The sequence below is a fragment of the Aythya ferina genome (genome assembly GCF_964211825.1).
Source record: "Aythya ferina genome assembly, chromosome: 6".
Classification (NCBI taxonomy): domain Eukaryota; kingdom Metazoa; phylum Chordata; class Aves; order Anseriformes; family Anatidae; genus Aythya; species Aythya ferina.
The window spans coordinates 11819097-11834253 of NC_140303.1; the positions used below are offsets into that span (position 1 = coordinate 11819097).

The 15157-nt window shown below is 43.2% G+C and overlaps 1 protein-coding gene and 1 long non-coding RNA gene across 3 annotated transcripts in view; one reads left to right on the top strand and one right to left on the bottom strand.

Annotated features, from left to right (window-relative positions):
- The window catches only part of DRC11 (dynein regulatory complex subunit 11), a 103710-nt gene extending 91296 nt beyond the window's left edge, over nt 1-12414 (top strand). The window contains exons 16-19 of one of the 2 annotated variants that reach the window (XM_084524772.1): nt 1284-1370; nt 4358-4535; nt 7767-8005; nt 11892-12414. In XM_084524772.1, coding sequence (XP_084380898.1) covers nt 1284-1370; nt 4358-4535; nt 7767-8005; nt 11892-11978 — 591 coding nt within the window. In that variant the 3' untranslated portion in view covers nt 11979-12414. Of the gene's footprint in view, nt 1-1283; nt 1371-4357; nt 4536-7766; nt 10235-11891 lie in introns of those variants that run through there. The other variant, XM_084524771.1, reaches the window with a different exon arrangement.
- LOC311439285 overlaps nt 1-15157 on the bottom strand; it is a 109868-nt gene that overhangs the window by 89446 nt on the left and 5265 nt on the right. The window lies entirely within an intron of this gene.

Genomic DNA, 15157 nt, shown 5'->3' on the forward strand with positions numbered 1-15157 from the left:
ATTGTTTTCTTTAATCCCCGTTATTAACGCTAAATAGTCCCAGCTTTCTAACAGAAGAGAAAGCTTTATTTTCCTTGATGAAGCCATTCTGAACTCGGAGGTACCACTTGACATACTCTAGGGCTGACATGAGACATGTAGCTGCAAATAAATTGCCACATGCCAAAGACGGCATTGTTTCCACCTCACCCCATCGGCAGCACAGCAGAGCAAGTAAATTTAACGGCTTTCATCTACTATTCTTTTCCGCTGTCTTCCGTCCATTTTTACTGTACAGGCACACACACACTCTTGGTGTTTTTGAAACGTGTCCATAAAAATGAACTATGGGGCTTTGAGGGAAGATGTTCATGACTTAATTCTTCCTGCACTGTCTGTCAATCAAACACTAGGCTTATGATAAATACAACCTATGGATTTTGTATGCTTCCTGCCTGGAAACAGCAGCTTCAACTGCGGAAAAAAAAAAAAAAAAAAAAGGAAAGAAAAAAAAAATCAGGAGAAAAGAATGCTGCCTCGTTACCCATTGACTCCTCCAGCCATCACTTCTGTTGCTGAGCGAAGCAGCAGAGCTCAGAAGAGCCACTGGAAAGTGATTAAAATTTGGCAGTAGAATGTCTAAACCACTGGCGTTTCTATAGCAATAGGGAGAGTGCAAGATGTGAAAAAGCCTGTAGCATTGCTGCCATCCTGCTGTGAACCAGAGGTATAGTGCTCTCACTTTGGAGCTGGAAAGCCCAATTCTACAGACCCCCCTTCAAATTTAACAGGCTCCATTTTAATTCCTTGGATAACTGCAAATTAAATGCTATGTTGTAAGCCAGAAGATTGCATACCAGCCTATTTTACCGAAAGATGAGCATTCAGTAGCCACATTGTGCCTCTCTCCCCATCTGTTTTGACCTCAGAAACCTGGGGAAGGATCCTATGGGCAACCAGCATAAAGCTGCTGGTGGTCTGCTTGCCACTGACCTCCAAGTCCAGGTTTTAGCAGCTGAATTTGGGTTGGGAAATGCAGCACAAGCATAGCAGTCAGCATGATCTGATTTGGGTTGGGTTCTCCACGTTAGATTCCTAAACAGAAACCGTTTGATTTGCCAGGTCTACTGAGCAGAGCCAGTGCTATCCATGAATGCTGAACGTTCCCAGAAAAAAAAAAAAAGTAAACCAAGCTAATTTTAACTGCTGAAATATGGATTCAAAAGCATAATTACAGGCACCCGGGTATGAAATTGTAGCCATTTTAATCAACTTCTTGCGTCCTCTCTCCCATTTTCTCTTAGGTGGCTAAGCAGCTGCAGCCTTCAGTCGTGTGGATTGGAGAGACAGAAAAAACATTTTATAAATCAGTGCCGAAGGCTGAAGAACAGGTGAGTTGCTCCCTTTTTATTTCAGTGCAGATAATTTCTCCTGTTGCCTTACAGCAGACACAAAGGAACAGGTGTATTTCTTAGCTTAGCACATACCAATATGACCAGACCTGCCAAAGCTTGCTTGTTAATAGCTTGTCTCACTAACATTTTTTTTTTTTCTTTTAAGAGAGTCTTGTGACCTCTTGGGGGCTCTTAAGAAGTCACATTTCTCTCCTACACACCCGTACTTGCTTTATTTAAAAATAGTCCAGTCGCTGTTCATCAGTGCACTGAAAAGCAGAAGAGAATAATGGAGAATTTCAAAATATGAGGAGAGAAACTAAAAGTTAGGATGAGCTTAAATTGTTCAGCTCTATTAATTTGAGAAATTGGATGGAGCCGAAGTGAACAATAAAGGAACAAGGATAAATTTCCACTGTGAAAACAAAGAGCATATATTAAATAGTTATGTTTACAGATTATTTTCATTGGACTCCCAGGAGTCCCATTTCCATTGCTTCCATTCCTTCCTGTCTTGTGTAGCTTCCCCACTAGAAAGAAAATTAAAACACTGCCCAATAGGCACGGCAACTCAGCAACCACAGCAGAGAGCAATTCCCCTGAAATCCTGATTAGGTTCATGCTGCTTGCAAAATATTTTGATTTTAGAACTCCATGTGAAAAATTAAACCTTTTTTCCTAAGGCAAGTCCTGCGTGTCTAGGCTATGTGATGGACACACACCTGGTGTTTTGGAAGACCTCATCACTTTGGATGTGGCTGTTAACTTCTGTGAGGGCTGCAAGAGCTGATGGGTGTGCACTGATCGATGCCCTCTGGTGGTCCTTACACCAAAAGCAAACCTTTCTCTTCAGCTCAAATTTTCACAGCACGTGCAGATGAGGATTCAAATTAAAACTAGGGACCAAAGATTGCCTGGCTCACTCATGATTTTTAACTGTTTTGAAAGCCTCCAGTGAGGAAAAATTTCTCCCCGTGCCCTCCTCAGAGCCAGGGGTATCACCCCTGTCCCTGCAATCCAATCACTAGATCTGCAGGTATTTAATGAAATGTCTCCTCTGCACTTGGTGCGAGTGGGGGTCTCCAGGCTTGGAGTCACTCATGTCCCACTTAGCTCACAGCATAACCAATATTCGGAGCCAGGGAGCATGAAAGAGGAGGGACAGGCAGAGGCAACGGGCAGTGTGGGGAGCCTTCCCTAGGAGCACTCAGGAGAGGTGGGCTTTGGAGAAGACGAGCTAAATTCAGCCCTCAGAAGCTGGAGGGACTGGAAGTGACTTTACTAATCCCAGCATGACATTTCTGGTACCATGACTGAGAACCTGGTAAAAAGACAACTCAAATTCTTCAAATGCCCACTCAAAAATAGTCTCTCTCCAATCCTCTGTAAGGGATGCAAAGCAGTCAAATATCAAATATGTTATGGTAACCCAGTTGCCAAGGATGATGTGCAAGCAGTTCAGCCACTCATACTTACGCAAATAAGGGTCACCTTCACAAATCACCCCACTTTTCTCCAGCTCAGGTGCACATGATGGCTGAGATCCTGGCTTGCCTGTTTGACAGCTTCTCTTGCTGCTGATATATTTCTTTCAAGGCGGAGGAGATATTATTAGCTTTCAGTACATATCCATTGAATGTGTGCACTGTGGACACACATCAGTTTCAAAGTGTAACAGGAGCTGCTGGCACACAACTGCCAGTCTATCTTAGTAGGCTTAACACGAGAGAGGAACTTTTCACTTGTGTCTGGAACTGGCACAGCCATTTAAAATTTTAAAATTAAGATGAGCACATCTAACAAACCATGAATTAGTGCTAACAAACCATGAATTAGTGCGAATCTGTGGATATTATGTCATCCAAAAACTTGATGTTCGAAATGTAAGGAATAAATTAGGACTTATTTTCATAAGTAAGGGGTGAAAAAGGAAGCAGACAATTAAAAAAAAAAAAAAAAAAAAAACTCTGCATTTTCTAATAGAGTCTATTTTCACAGCAGAAGACATCTTATTAACATTAGGAAGGCTTGTCTGAAATTGAGGAAAGATTTCTCAGGTACCTGCTTACTATATAGTAAAAATCACAAGGTGACCCAGTGAAAGGTTTTCAAGTGAATGTGACTGACTTGGATGTTAAGTCTCAAACATTTCTGGAGAGGCCTCTAAGTCATTAGACTTTTCTGAATACAATATATCACCCTAACCCTTTTATTCAATTATGCCTTTGTTAACTGTAGAGCAACATCACAGCAATTTGATGAATCTTCTCCAACCAATACTCACTTGAGCATTACCAAATGTAACTATCCAATAAGAAGTTTTGCTCAACAGTCATCTGTTCTGTAAACAGTAGTTCAATTTTTATAATAGGGTTAAACAGTATTTATCACAAAGAAATGAATGTTGAGTTCAAAGAGCTTGTGTTCCTGGGTTAGAGCCTCAGCAAACTAAAATGACAGCAGAAATCAGGGAGCATATCTTTCACATTTAAAACACCAGTAAGGGTTGGTAGATCATAATGTCCAAGAGCTGTGAGAATTCCAGACAAGGTTACACACCCAGGTAATTTTTCTATCTGTTAAGATTCATGAGGTGCACAGGTCCAAGCAATATTTCTCCTTGAACTGGAAGTCAGGCTTTCCTGCTTTAAATGAGTTGTTGCTTCCTTCCTGCTTTTCAATAAGAGGACCAGCAGATGCACTAGTAAAAGACACAAGCACCCAAACCCACAAATACATAGGCAGAAATCAACTCGAATTGCAGAAGACAAAGGCTTTCTACTTAGGTTGAGAATCTAGTCTGTTTATACTAAATGCAAATAGACTTCTGAAAAAGAGCCCAAAATCCCATTGTATATAACATGTCTATGTCCAATGTACATGTCTATGTTACTTATATCTAACATAGCTTCACCTCATTCACTCTAAATTGTCAGTCTTAATAACAATTCTTGCCTCCTTGTGTTTACATGTACACTCTGAAGATGAGCCCAAAACGTCTGGAAAAGATTCTCCCCAAATTCCTTACGGCTTTGAAAGCACAGGACAGAGTGTTGCTAGTGGGAACCACCAGACGTCCCTTTGATGCTAATCTCAAACCTTTCTGCAAAGTTTACCAGAAAATTATTATGATTCCTAGGCCTGACTATGCTTCAAGATTTGGCAAGTATTTCAAATCATTGTGATAATTACTACTGCTTAACATCCATGTTTATTGTCTGGTTATCATCAGAATTGTTTTTAAATATAGTTTGTACCCCAAGTACTTCTCAGTTCTGGATAATTTAAGTAATACTGGAACACACTACCCCAAAGATCAGATATTAAGAGTGGAAGCTGGGAAAATGGTTTAAAATGCTCTCCTGTGGTGACTAACATTTCTTCTCAAGTTTTTTTTTAGAGTGCATTGAAATCAGCCCAAGCTGTTTTTTTTTTTTTTTTTTTTTCAGTAAATGAATGATAGGATTCTGTTTCAGTGCACATTTTCTATTTTAAGCTTTTCTTTTTACACAGGGAATTTCTGTTGTTCCTATCCAGTTTCCAAATTCTAAACAATACATTTTTGGGCCTCTCCATAAACAGAACAATGTCTGGAGGATTGGGTTTTGTTGCTATCAAATTCCATTTTTGAACTTACAGATCATGAGGGACATTGTAGAGACATCCAAGATTTTGCATTTCTAGCCTACCAAATGTTTACAGTGGTAGACAGGCCCTCCCAAGGTCTGTTAAATTCATTGGGTACCAGCAATGCTGCGAGTCAAAGCTTCTAAGAACTGTGCCTTTTGTTCAACCAACTTACGTGGCTAGAAAAAAAGACAAACTTTTAAGCATGGAAGTTTGTCTTCAGGTTTGAATTGCCTTGCAGTCTGAAATAGCTAAGCATTGACTAGGATGAAATGTTCCAAATTAAACTTAATAATGTGAATCAATTACTGCAAGAAAAATGGTAGTCGTTCACATCCTTCAGAAGTGGCTGGCAGATGGGCTTTTGTTCCCAGAAGTATATATTTTTTTCTGGTTACATCATGTGATTTAATACACTTCTCCGGGTACTATGGATTCTAGATGTGGGGACTTGTAAAAAGAAGGGCTTTTCAGGTTCAGTCTAAAGATGATGTGGAAAAAAGATTTAGGACTATTCACAATGATACCAAACACTTCTAAGTTAGGACTCTCAGTGGTGCATTTCTCCTACCGGCAGCTGCTAGCATGAATATCCCTGTTGATCATCAGATCAAGGAAAACACTCCTTTCATGCCACTGATCTCTGATGGATCACACCCCAGAAGAATACAGAATTAAAAGAAACCACATTCAGTTCAGGGACCTCACTACACAACTGCACTCTGAGTAAACCAGACAATATTACTCCACATACTCACCTTATTACAAAATGATGCAACTGTATTGTGAAGTCCATTTTTGTAGTGCCTTTCGTGGAGGCAGCCAAGGTATAGAGATGATGTGTGTTTGGGCAAGCTTAAGACAGGTTTTGACTGCCTAGCGCATTGTAAATCTCTCCCACATTCAATAATTTTCATAGTGTGGATGGGAAATGGTCTCTAAGCGAGCTAACATGTGTTTCATGTTACGTTACAGCTCTGATAAATTACTAACAGATAAGGGACATGAGTAAGACCTAGAGAAAGGAGGTGATAGCATCTGAATTTAGCTAGTTCACTGCTGGGGATTCAACCTGTCACATTCTGGGATTCTCACCACTAATTTGGAGTCACAAAAAGGGCCAGCCAAAGGGATTTCAACTTGCAAACTTCAGAAAGCCCCAAAAAGTTAACTCTTGACATTTTAAAGCAGATTAAACTTGTAGTTTTAATTATCTGACATTGTCCCATTTAAGTGCCTGGCTTTTTCTTTAGCTTACACCTTCCCTGAAGTTCAGTGGAAATAAGATACTAACAGTACGGAGCACTCACCTTCCTATTGTGACAATTTCCAGTGCCTGACACCTAATTTGAGAACTAAAGAAACCTATTTGGGCAGAAAAGCCATGGCGTAACAAACATTCATAGCCACTGTGCACAAACTTTATGTGTTCACTACAACCCTTTGTTTTGCTACAAACCAGAATACTCCAATCTGTGCATGATGGAAACTGCAAGCATACAATGGAAATCAGCAAACTGGGAGAGTCACGGTCCTCTCCTGGTTTCCTGCTATTAATCACCTGGTGGGTAATTATCTCATATTTATGCATGACCCTTCCTGCAAGATAAGCTGCAGCACCAAATACACAGCTATGCAGAAGCAGTGATCGCTGTTGTGTGCATGAATTCCTCCATTATAAATCACTGATACGACCAATAGTTATTGAGCATGGTTATAAATCTAGTGGAAGATCACAGTTTGCCCAAGAGGAAAAGGTAGTACAAAGTTGTCAATAGTTATGGGCACAAGTCCCTAAGTATCTACGCTACAATCCAAGGAAAAGTCAGGCAACTTTTCTCCATTACGTGACCGACCCAGCAGCCAGTAAGATTAACTGTCCACCCAGTATTTTCATACTACATATGAAACAAAGGATACTCAAACAAGCTCATCATCATTCAAGAACCTTTTAAAGGCCTTTATGCATGATTCTTGTTTCTTCCAAGTGCTTTCAATATAAAGCTTTAAAGGAAAGTATAGTGAGATGGTATGAAAGTTTTAATAAGCTTCTCTGAGACAGTCCATTACTTTACAAAGGGCAAAACAACAACACAAAACTTTTTACAACTATAACTTTATTTTGGTAAGGAAAATTTGAGGCACTCCACAAACATGTAAAAGCTCCGTGTCTCAGTGTTTCACATCTAAAAGATACAAACAGGTTCACCATTTAATTAAGCAAAATGCCAATCACAGAGAAATTTACACCTGGCATTTGCAACATGTGCTTGCATAGCTGGAGGCCTTTGGCTTCTAAACCAGACATTGAGTCCCCATAGCAGCCCTTGGTTCAGCAGGAGTCACCTGTGATCAGGGTCACAGAAATAAAAGCAGGCTGTTAATAAAGGCACTTCTCTCTGCACACACAAATGGGAAAATTCTGGACGAGCTCTCCCTCCATATACACGCAGGAATATTTAAGTAGTTCTTTCCATTTTCACACACATATCCACCTCACGTTATGTGCCCTTAATGACTTTCTGAAAGTACTGACTGGTAGCCAGCAATGGATCACTAATGGTTTAAGAACAGATGTGCCTAAAGGCCTCTATGCTGCAAATCTGTGGATGAAAGAAGCAGCAAATGAGAAAAAATTGAATCTTGGCTTCACTGACCGATACCTTTATTTCCCCAGTTCAATTTCCAAACCCAAAAGCAGCATTTCTCATGCTTTCCTTAGTGACTGTCTTTGGCATTCTCTCTTTTCCGGGTCCCGATGAGCAGTGTTATGGAAGCACATCATCCAGCAGAATGGAGGAGTGATCACCAACTTGCTGAACATAAGCTGCCTCGCGAAGGTGTCTGACGGTTTCACCCAGGGACACATCGTCCAGGTGGTGCGAGCTGTCCTGAGCGAGCTGCGCCTCCTGCAGATGCCCAGGAAGCCGCTGCGGACTGCCGAGTTCATGACTCCCCTGGCCAGACAGGACCCAGTGTACAGAGAGGAGGAGGAAACGTTTAAGGTGACGCTAAGAGCTATGTTAACCGGCTGTCTTTCATCGTCCCCTGTTGTGTCCTTGTCAGCACATTTGATCCAGGGACCTGCTAATTCTGCTGATGGGTTGGCACATCGCTGTTTGAGTGATGATGCATTGCTCGACGGCGCTGAGCACCCATCTCCCCCATTTTTGGATGTCTGGCAGCCCCGGCTGTTGGGCAGCTGGATGTGCCAGGCGAGTGGTGATTATTACAGGCAGCAGCTCTGCACAGGCAGCGCGCCCGGCACGCTGCATTGCTGAACCTGCTGCCTGCACCCAGATCGTCGCGAGCAGAGCAGCCCTCACATGCACGGGTAAACGATGCATGTGCTGGTGGCACGGTGCACTCATCCCTTTTGGCAGGCCTGGCTGTATTTTCTTGAGAAGGCAGAAATCTTGGGCATCTGGGATCTTCCGGGTGTTCCACACAGGGAGCAGGGCCTGTTTTTTAAAATTTTCTCAGACAAGAATTTTCTCATACAAGATTTTGTGTAGGGGATTAAAAAAAAATAAATTACTTTCTGCCTCAATTTCCACCCCCCAAGGCCATAAAGTTGGTGCACAACGTGCACCTCAAATATACAGGGATCATCCTGCAGAGAGATACCTTTTCCACATGTAGCTCAGTAATAATTATTCTTCCCTAGACTAGGATTATTTTTATGCGGTGCTTAATTCTGCTTTCACTGTATTGCATTTGATTTTCCTAATAATGGGAACAGTTTATCAATCTCAACTACAGGTCTACAATTTATTTGCCATAGTAACTTCAGTGTAGCTTAGGGACAGTTGAACTGGGCTTGAACTAGCTCGCTGAGTACAGCACTAGACCTTGAGGTGCTGACACCACAGGAAAATGGCACGATACTTGGCTGAGGCTCTAAAAGCCTACTAGCTGCTAGTAAAACCCTTGTCCACTGAGCAGGACGGCCCTGCTGTGCACCCAGGAGAGCTCAAGCCCGCACCAGGGGCCCCAAACGGGACAGAACTTGAGTACTAAAGCCAAGAGACCCTACAAAGGATATCTGGTCTCTCCACCCCTGCCAACTTCTTCACAGACGTGCTTACAAACCCTTGAGTTCCCCTGGCTGAAAGGGTTTCTTCTCGTGCTGCTCGTTGAATGCCCTCTGGTTTTGAATCCCCACAGCGCCCTGCACAATAAACAGGATGTAGTTCCATGCAACTTTGTCCAAGTCTTCTTCCACGGCTAACCTAATGATAGTGCATATTTCTCCCAGCCCTGTTGAACGCTTTCCAATTTCCATTTTGAGCCATTTGGCTCGCTCAGCATAGGCAGCATTTGTGATATTTGGCAAATTACTCTTTTTTCCTCATGCTTCCTATCTAAACCAATATCTTTCCTCGGGGAAAGGCTAATGGTTCAGTGTTACAGCGAAGAAAAAGCTCATATCGTTCCCAGCTCCAAGTAGTAATCCATTTGTAGCCTGAAACATGAGAGCTGGTACTTAAAGCAAGTTTAACTCGCAAATACTATTCCCCTTACTACAAATGTGCCTGTTTTGTACAGCACGGGTATGCAGACAGCACTTCATTTGAACACTGGTAAAATGATGCTGTTCTCAGTATCCCATGGCAATCATTTCCTTGCATTAATTAGAGCCCTTAAGAAAGTATTTCCTTTTATCTGTTTTAAATTTGTTTCCCTTAAATGTCATGGAACCCAGCCTCAGCACCTGTAATGTGGCACAGGGGAAGAGGATTGTCAAAATGGCCTGCGCATTAATTAACTCCAGGATCTTCATCTCGTCTTGCACAGAAGCCCCTCTTCCCGAGCCTCTAATCATTGCCATTGCTGGACCTCTTCTGTTGCTTTGCTTTGTCCCTTTTGAAGTGGGGTGGCTAAAACTTAAAGCGGCATTCAAAGTGAAGATTAGCGCTGTGATGAATCTTTGATTTCTATTCACTGGAAACATGAATCTCCCTGTTTGACATTTATATTCTGCCAGTGTTCCAAAATGAATATAAATAATGCAAAAATTTGTGATAATGTGATTTCTTCATCCAATTTACTTGAATTTCTGCCCCAATTATATATCTGCGGTTGTGAAATTGTAAGTTATTGCGCCAGGGTGATTGATAGAAATCCTTTTACAGACAGAGCAGTGGCCCTACGGGAGCAAAGGGTGGCCCAGCCAGCTCTGCCTGGCAGCGACAGGTACAAAATCCATGTGAGACATAGGAAAGCCCATACTGAAGAGCTGTGGATGTCATCCCTCCAAGCAGCGAGGATTTTTAACTCTGCTCACAGGCAGGGCTCCTCTCCTCATGCTGCACTGAGGTCCTCAGCCAAGGCCACGGTGGTCAAAACCTGAGAGCACAACTTGCCTTTCGTATCCCACTCATGCATGAAGGATCAGAAATAGCCATCTCCAGGCTTCTCCCTGCCCTATTCCATCCCATCTGCGTCTCTTCTGATGGAGGAATGGGTTGGCTGTGTTTAGGACAGTGAAATCCATCTGACCACCATGCTGGGAGTGCAGGGTTTCCTCCCAGACACCTCCTGTCACACCACCAAGACGTGGGTGTGTGAGAGGTTGTGTGATGCTTTAATCTGTGGAGTCAGGGCTCTTGGAGGGGGAATGCTCAGCGGATTCAGGCAATTAGAGCAGAGATCAGCACTACAGCTGAACGTTTGACAGCTGTCAGGCTTCATTTACCTGCTGACAGTATTTAATCCACAGCACAAGAGGCACCAATAGGGTGACTGTCATCAGCCCCTTTCTGGGACTCAGGGAACCCTTGGACACCCACGGGGACCATCCAGGACTGGGAGAGGAACAAGGGCTCATCTTCCCTCTGTGCTTCCAAAACCTCTTCTCCCCAAAACTTCTCTCTCGCTGCTGTCCGTCTATATCACATAAACACAGAGCAGGAAACTGGACAAGGCGAATTCCTACGGGGAGCCTTATCAGGTTCAAGCTGGAGGCAGCATTGTGGATGGATCATATGGAAAGGACAGACTAGATGGGATGTTATAGGGTGGGAGGGTTGGCAGAGACAGCAGCCCAAACAAAGGGCAGAGGAGACGCAGTGGCGGCATTGAATAGTAGTCTGTGGTCAGAGGAAAGACATTCATTCCTGGGGCAACGTATGGATGAGTACGGCCAAGAGGGAATGCATTTTATCAATCGTGTCAGCACCTACTGGCATTTCAGTCTCCGGCGTAGGCAGAACGTTGTTGATAAAGGTTCCTGTATGTACATGTGGGGAATGACGAGTCCCTGCACATTACTAATTTTAAAGCACTACCCTCTCCTTCATTTTACATGGTTTTAACATGGCCGAGAACTGCCTTGTTGACATTACAGCCCAGGAGCTTGGCAAGTTTGCAGAGCAACTGTACCAAAATCATTTACAAGTCACAGGACTGTGAACAGGCATCTGAAAGCAATAAACAGGTTTTTAATGTTTGGGGTTTGTTTTGTTTCTTAAGCTCTCTCATTGAAATAAAAACTGTCTGGATTGATTTGCAGAACCATGAGAAGCATATGCTTTGTCTACTGCCAAGTTCCAGACCAGAGGGGGTTTTGACAAGAGCTATATACCTCGGAAATAGGGTTGATCATAGAACTTCTAACATTTCCATAACTATAGCAACACAAATGGCCCGGCTAAGTATTCCTGTTAATGAGACACACTTCAAGCGAGCAATTGCTATACTTCTTGTTATAACAATGTTCTCAAGAGATCTAAGGATTTCATTTCTGCTTCTCCACAAACCAGCCAGGATTTTAAGATTTTTGTAAGGAATGTCCCATTTTACTAGTAAAAAGTCTCTTAGACGTTCTTTCATTATTTTTTTTTTTTTTTTAGTATTATTAAAACATACTCATGGTTTCTGATTCTCCAGGCTTGGTATGCCAAGACACCTCTGGGTAGAGCACGAAGCAGAGCGCTGGCAAAGAGTGAGAAAGCAGGAAAGGGAAAAACAAAATAAGAAAATGAAGGAAAAGAGAAAAACTAGCTTCCTCAAGACTTTTGCACACCAGTCACAGCTCTACTTCACCGAAAAGCAAGGAGACAATAGGAAAGCAGACACTTCAGAATAATGCATCGCAAGTTACAGCTACCCCAGGAAACAGAAGTCATTTCTGAATGTATTTTTAAAAGTTACAAAATAGGATGAGACATCAATGTGACATGTAGCTCTCAGAGGATAAAGAGTTAATGGCCACTGACTTGTTCAAGCATTATTTATTCTAAGAGGTTTTAGGGGGCAGAGGGGTTCATTACTCAGGACTGAAACATGCCATCAACTTTTAGGCTATCCTCATTTATTTCAGCAAGTAACTCTCCTTAAAAATTGATGTCACATTAATGTCTTTCATTACTTTAATATCCTATATGCTTTATAAAACTAACTGCTTTATATATCTGTAAGTCTAATGTGTTACAGTTCTCAATAAAACTATTACGGCTATAAAGACTGCTTTTTAATTGGGATGGATTATAAGACACTTAATGCAATCTACCAGAAGCTGAATATTTACATAGCCACATGAGGACCAGCACTTTTTCACCTTTTGATGCATCACAGAAAGCAACATTAAAAAGCAGAACAAGAGCAAAAGCAAACGGTGAGGTTAGGTTTAGTGGATGTCCTGAGTACAGTTTTGTAGTACAAAACCCTCTCCAATTATCTTGTTTGCCCAAACTGCAATGTATCTGTTGCTCAAAATAAATAAATAAATAAATAAATAAATAAATAAATAGATTATATGCAACAGAACAGCAGTGGTTATGGCATTGGGGAATATGGTCACAGAGCCTCAGCTTTCTAAAAGGTTGTTTCCTGCTGTGTTAAACCCAATCCAGCCCAGACTGCTTTAGCCTTTTCTTCTAAATCCAGTCCTGCAAGCTCTGTGTGTGCAAGGAACCCACTGGTGAGAGTCTACCTCAATACTTTCAGACTCCTGTGGGATCACAGCAGATGTTTCTGTGTTACTGGGCACATGGAGCACTGTGACTCGAATGCTGTCTTCACAGAAGGACCTGAGCCACTTGGAGGGGCAGATTCCCTGGTCCTGTGCTTTGACGTAGCGTTTCCTACTCATTAGAGTGGGTTAGGCCTAAAGTCCAGCTATCACAAGGAGCAAGTTCAGGGAGCTAAGCCTGCTCAGAAACACAGAGCACCAAGTAGTCCGTGGTAGTATTTGGACAGGTATTTGTAAACAGATGCACCATGCACGCCCTGCAGTTACAGTTCACTTTGGGCGCAATTCTGGGTCACAACAACTGCTCACTGTGTGTTAACATCTCCTTAATGTGTCTTCTGGGTAAAAGGGAATGATCACATTTTAATCCTTTCTGTATCTTTGTAGTGTACCTCCCAACCCCTTGCTGCCCCGCTTCCCTGCTGGAACAGAGTCTTTTCATCAAAAATACACTGGCCAGGGTCTTGTAGAAAATATGCTCTGACCCAGGTGCTTCGTACATAAGATGTTTTAGGACAGAAATTCTGCAGAAAAGCGAACACCCACCCAGAAAACTGCTTGAGAAGCTGCTGTAACACAGCATGCTGTGACGGGGGTGGAATTGAGCCCTTCCTGCTCGTAATGAGAAATCAGCTGGAAAAAAGATGCTCCTGGAGAAGGTGAAGTCAGAACAAAAGCCCGTAAAGATTCCTATAGGCAACTAACTGTAGAGAAAACAATTCAAGTAATCATATCATTGAGCACAGCGGAGGGAACTGGATGGCTCTGGTTAATAAAGTGAATTTTCTCCCTGAGGGAAGGGAAGAACAGGCTGTCGTGCTCACACAACACATGGGCTAGAGCTGCCCTGACTCGGGCTTCCCGTGGTCCTTTTTGTCTGGTTCCTCCTGGATGCCTGGCGTGGGGTTCCCCTGGGTTTCAGCCATCCCACCTTGAGCCTGTGTCCCCAGAGCTGCCCCAGAGGATACAAATCCCAGGAGAGGAAAGGCGTGCTGTGCAAACCTCGGGACTGCTCCTTGCGTGTGAGTCCTCACCACCAGCCTCCAGCCACCCCAGCAGTAACCCTGACACCAGGGACCCAGCGAGTAGGAGCTGCCAGGCCCTGGATTTAATCACTTGCAGCAGAGCAGCTACAGCATTTTGGCTTTCCTCTCCTTATTCTTTCTTTGCAGACGCTCGCTTGGTTGCAGCAGGCTGGTTTAACAAATTTGGCAGCAGGTCCAAATTAAAAAAGGGTCTCTGCAACTTCGTCCTCGGTGAGAAGAGCCAGACGTTCAAGAGAAGTGGCAGGGTTTGCGCTAAAAGCCTCTTCGCTGCTCTCCTCTACAGGCAAACTGATTTGGATAATTCTGTCCTCAATCTTGCAGACAGTGGAATACTCCTCTCCACAACAGGTTTGACAGCAGAACGTGATGTGATGAAAAGACTGCATTTAGGTTGGATGTAAGCAAGACCATTAAATAATATTTCAGCATGTTCAGTGCAGCCTCGAGAGTGAAGTAATACGCTGACGGGCAACATCCATCTCTGGGGGCACGACTCTGAGCCCATGCAGGAAGGACGTGTGAACATCTCACCTCCTCAGGTGGGCTTGGCAGGGCAGAAGCCTGCAGTTTTCCCCCAGTATTCAGTTTAAGGGGGGGAAAAAAAGCCCTGGAACAATTTATCTTCCAAGTATAGCTTGCAACGGTGGCTGCTGGTGGCATAAAGTGCAAAGCTGAATTTCTGTTTTTTCCAGGAGTGTCTGGAAACCACAGCTGGTGTATCTACAGACAGCTCTGTGGGTGAGGGGTACAATGAAGAGGGGATAAACCCTCACCAGTCTAACTCCCAGGGCAAAACCAGCAGAGAGCAGGCAAATTCTGCTTCGTGGAACTGCCTTTAGTCAAGCTCAAGCTCTCCTTTTGTCCTCTTGGGGGGGGGTGAGGAGCAATTTTAATGCTATTTATAATTATTATTACAGAAAGTGCAGCTCCTTGAAAATGAAGCTGTTGCATCAAGCAGAGCCAACAGGCAGTAATTTCAGTGTCAATGGCTGAACTATTCAATTAAGTGGCCCTGGCTGGATCTCCGACGCCCATCCCGCTGTGAGGCTAATAGTGCTCTCACACGTCGTGCTGCCAGAGGTGCTGCACCGGGCTCGGGCTGCTGCAGATAAAAAGGACTATGGCTATGCTGAGCC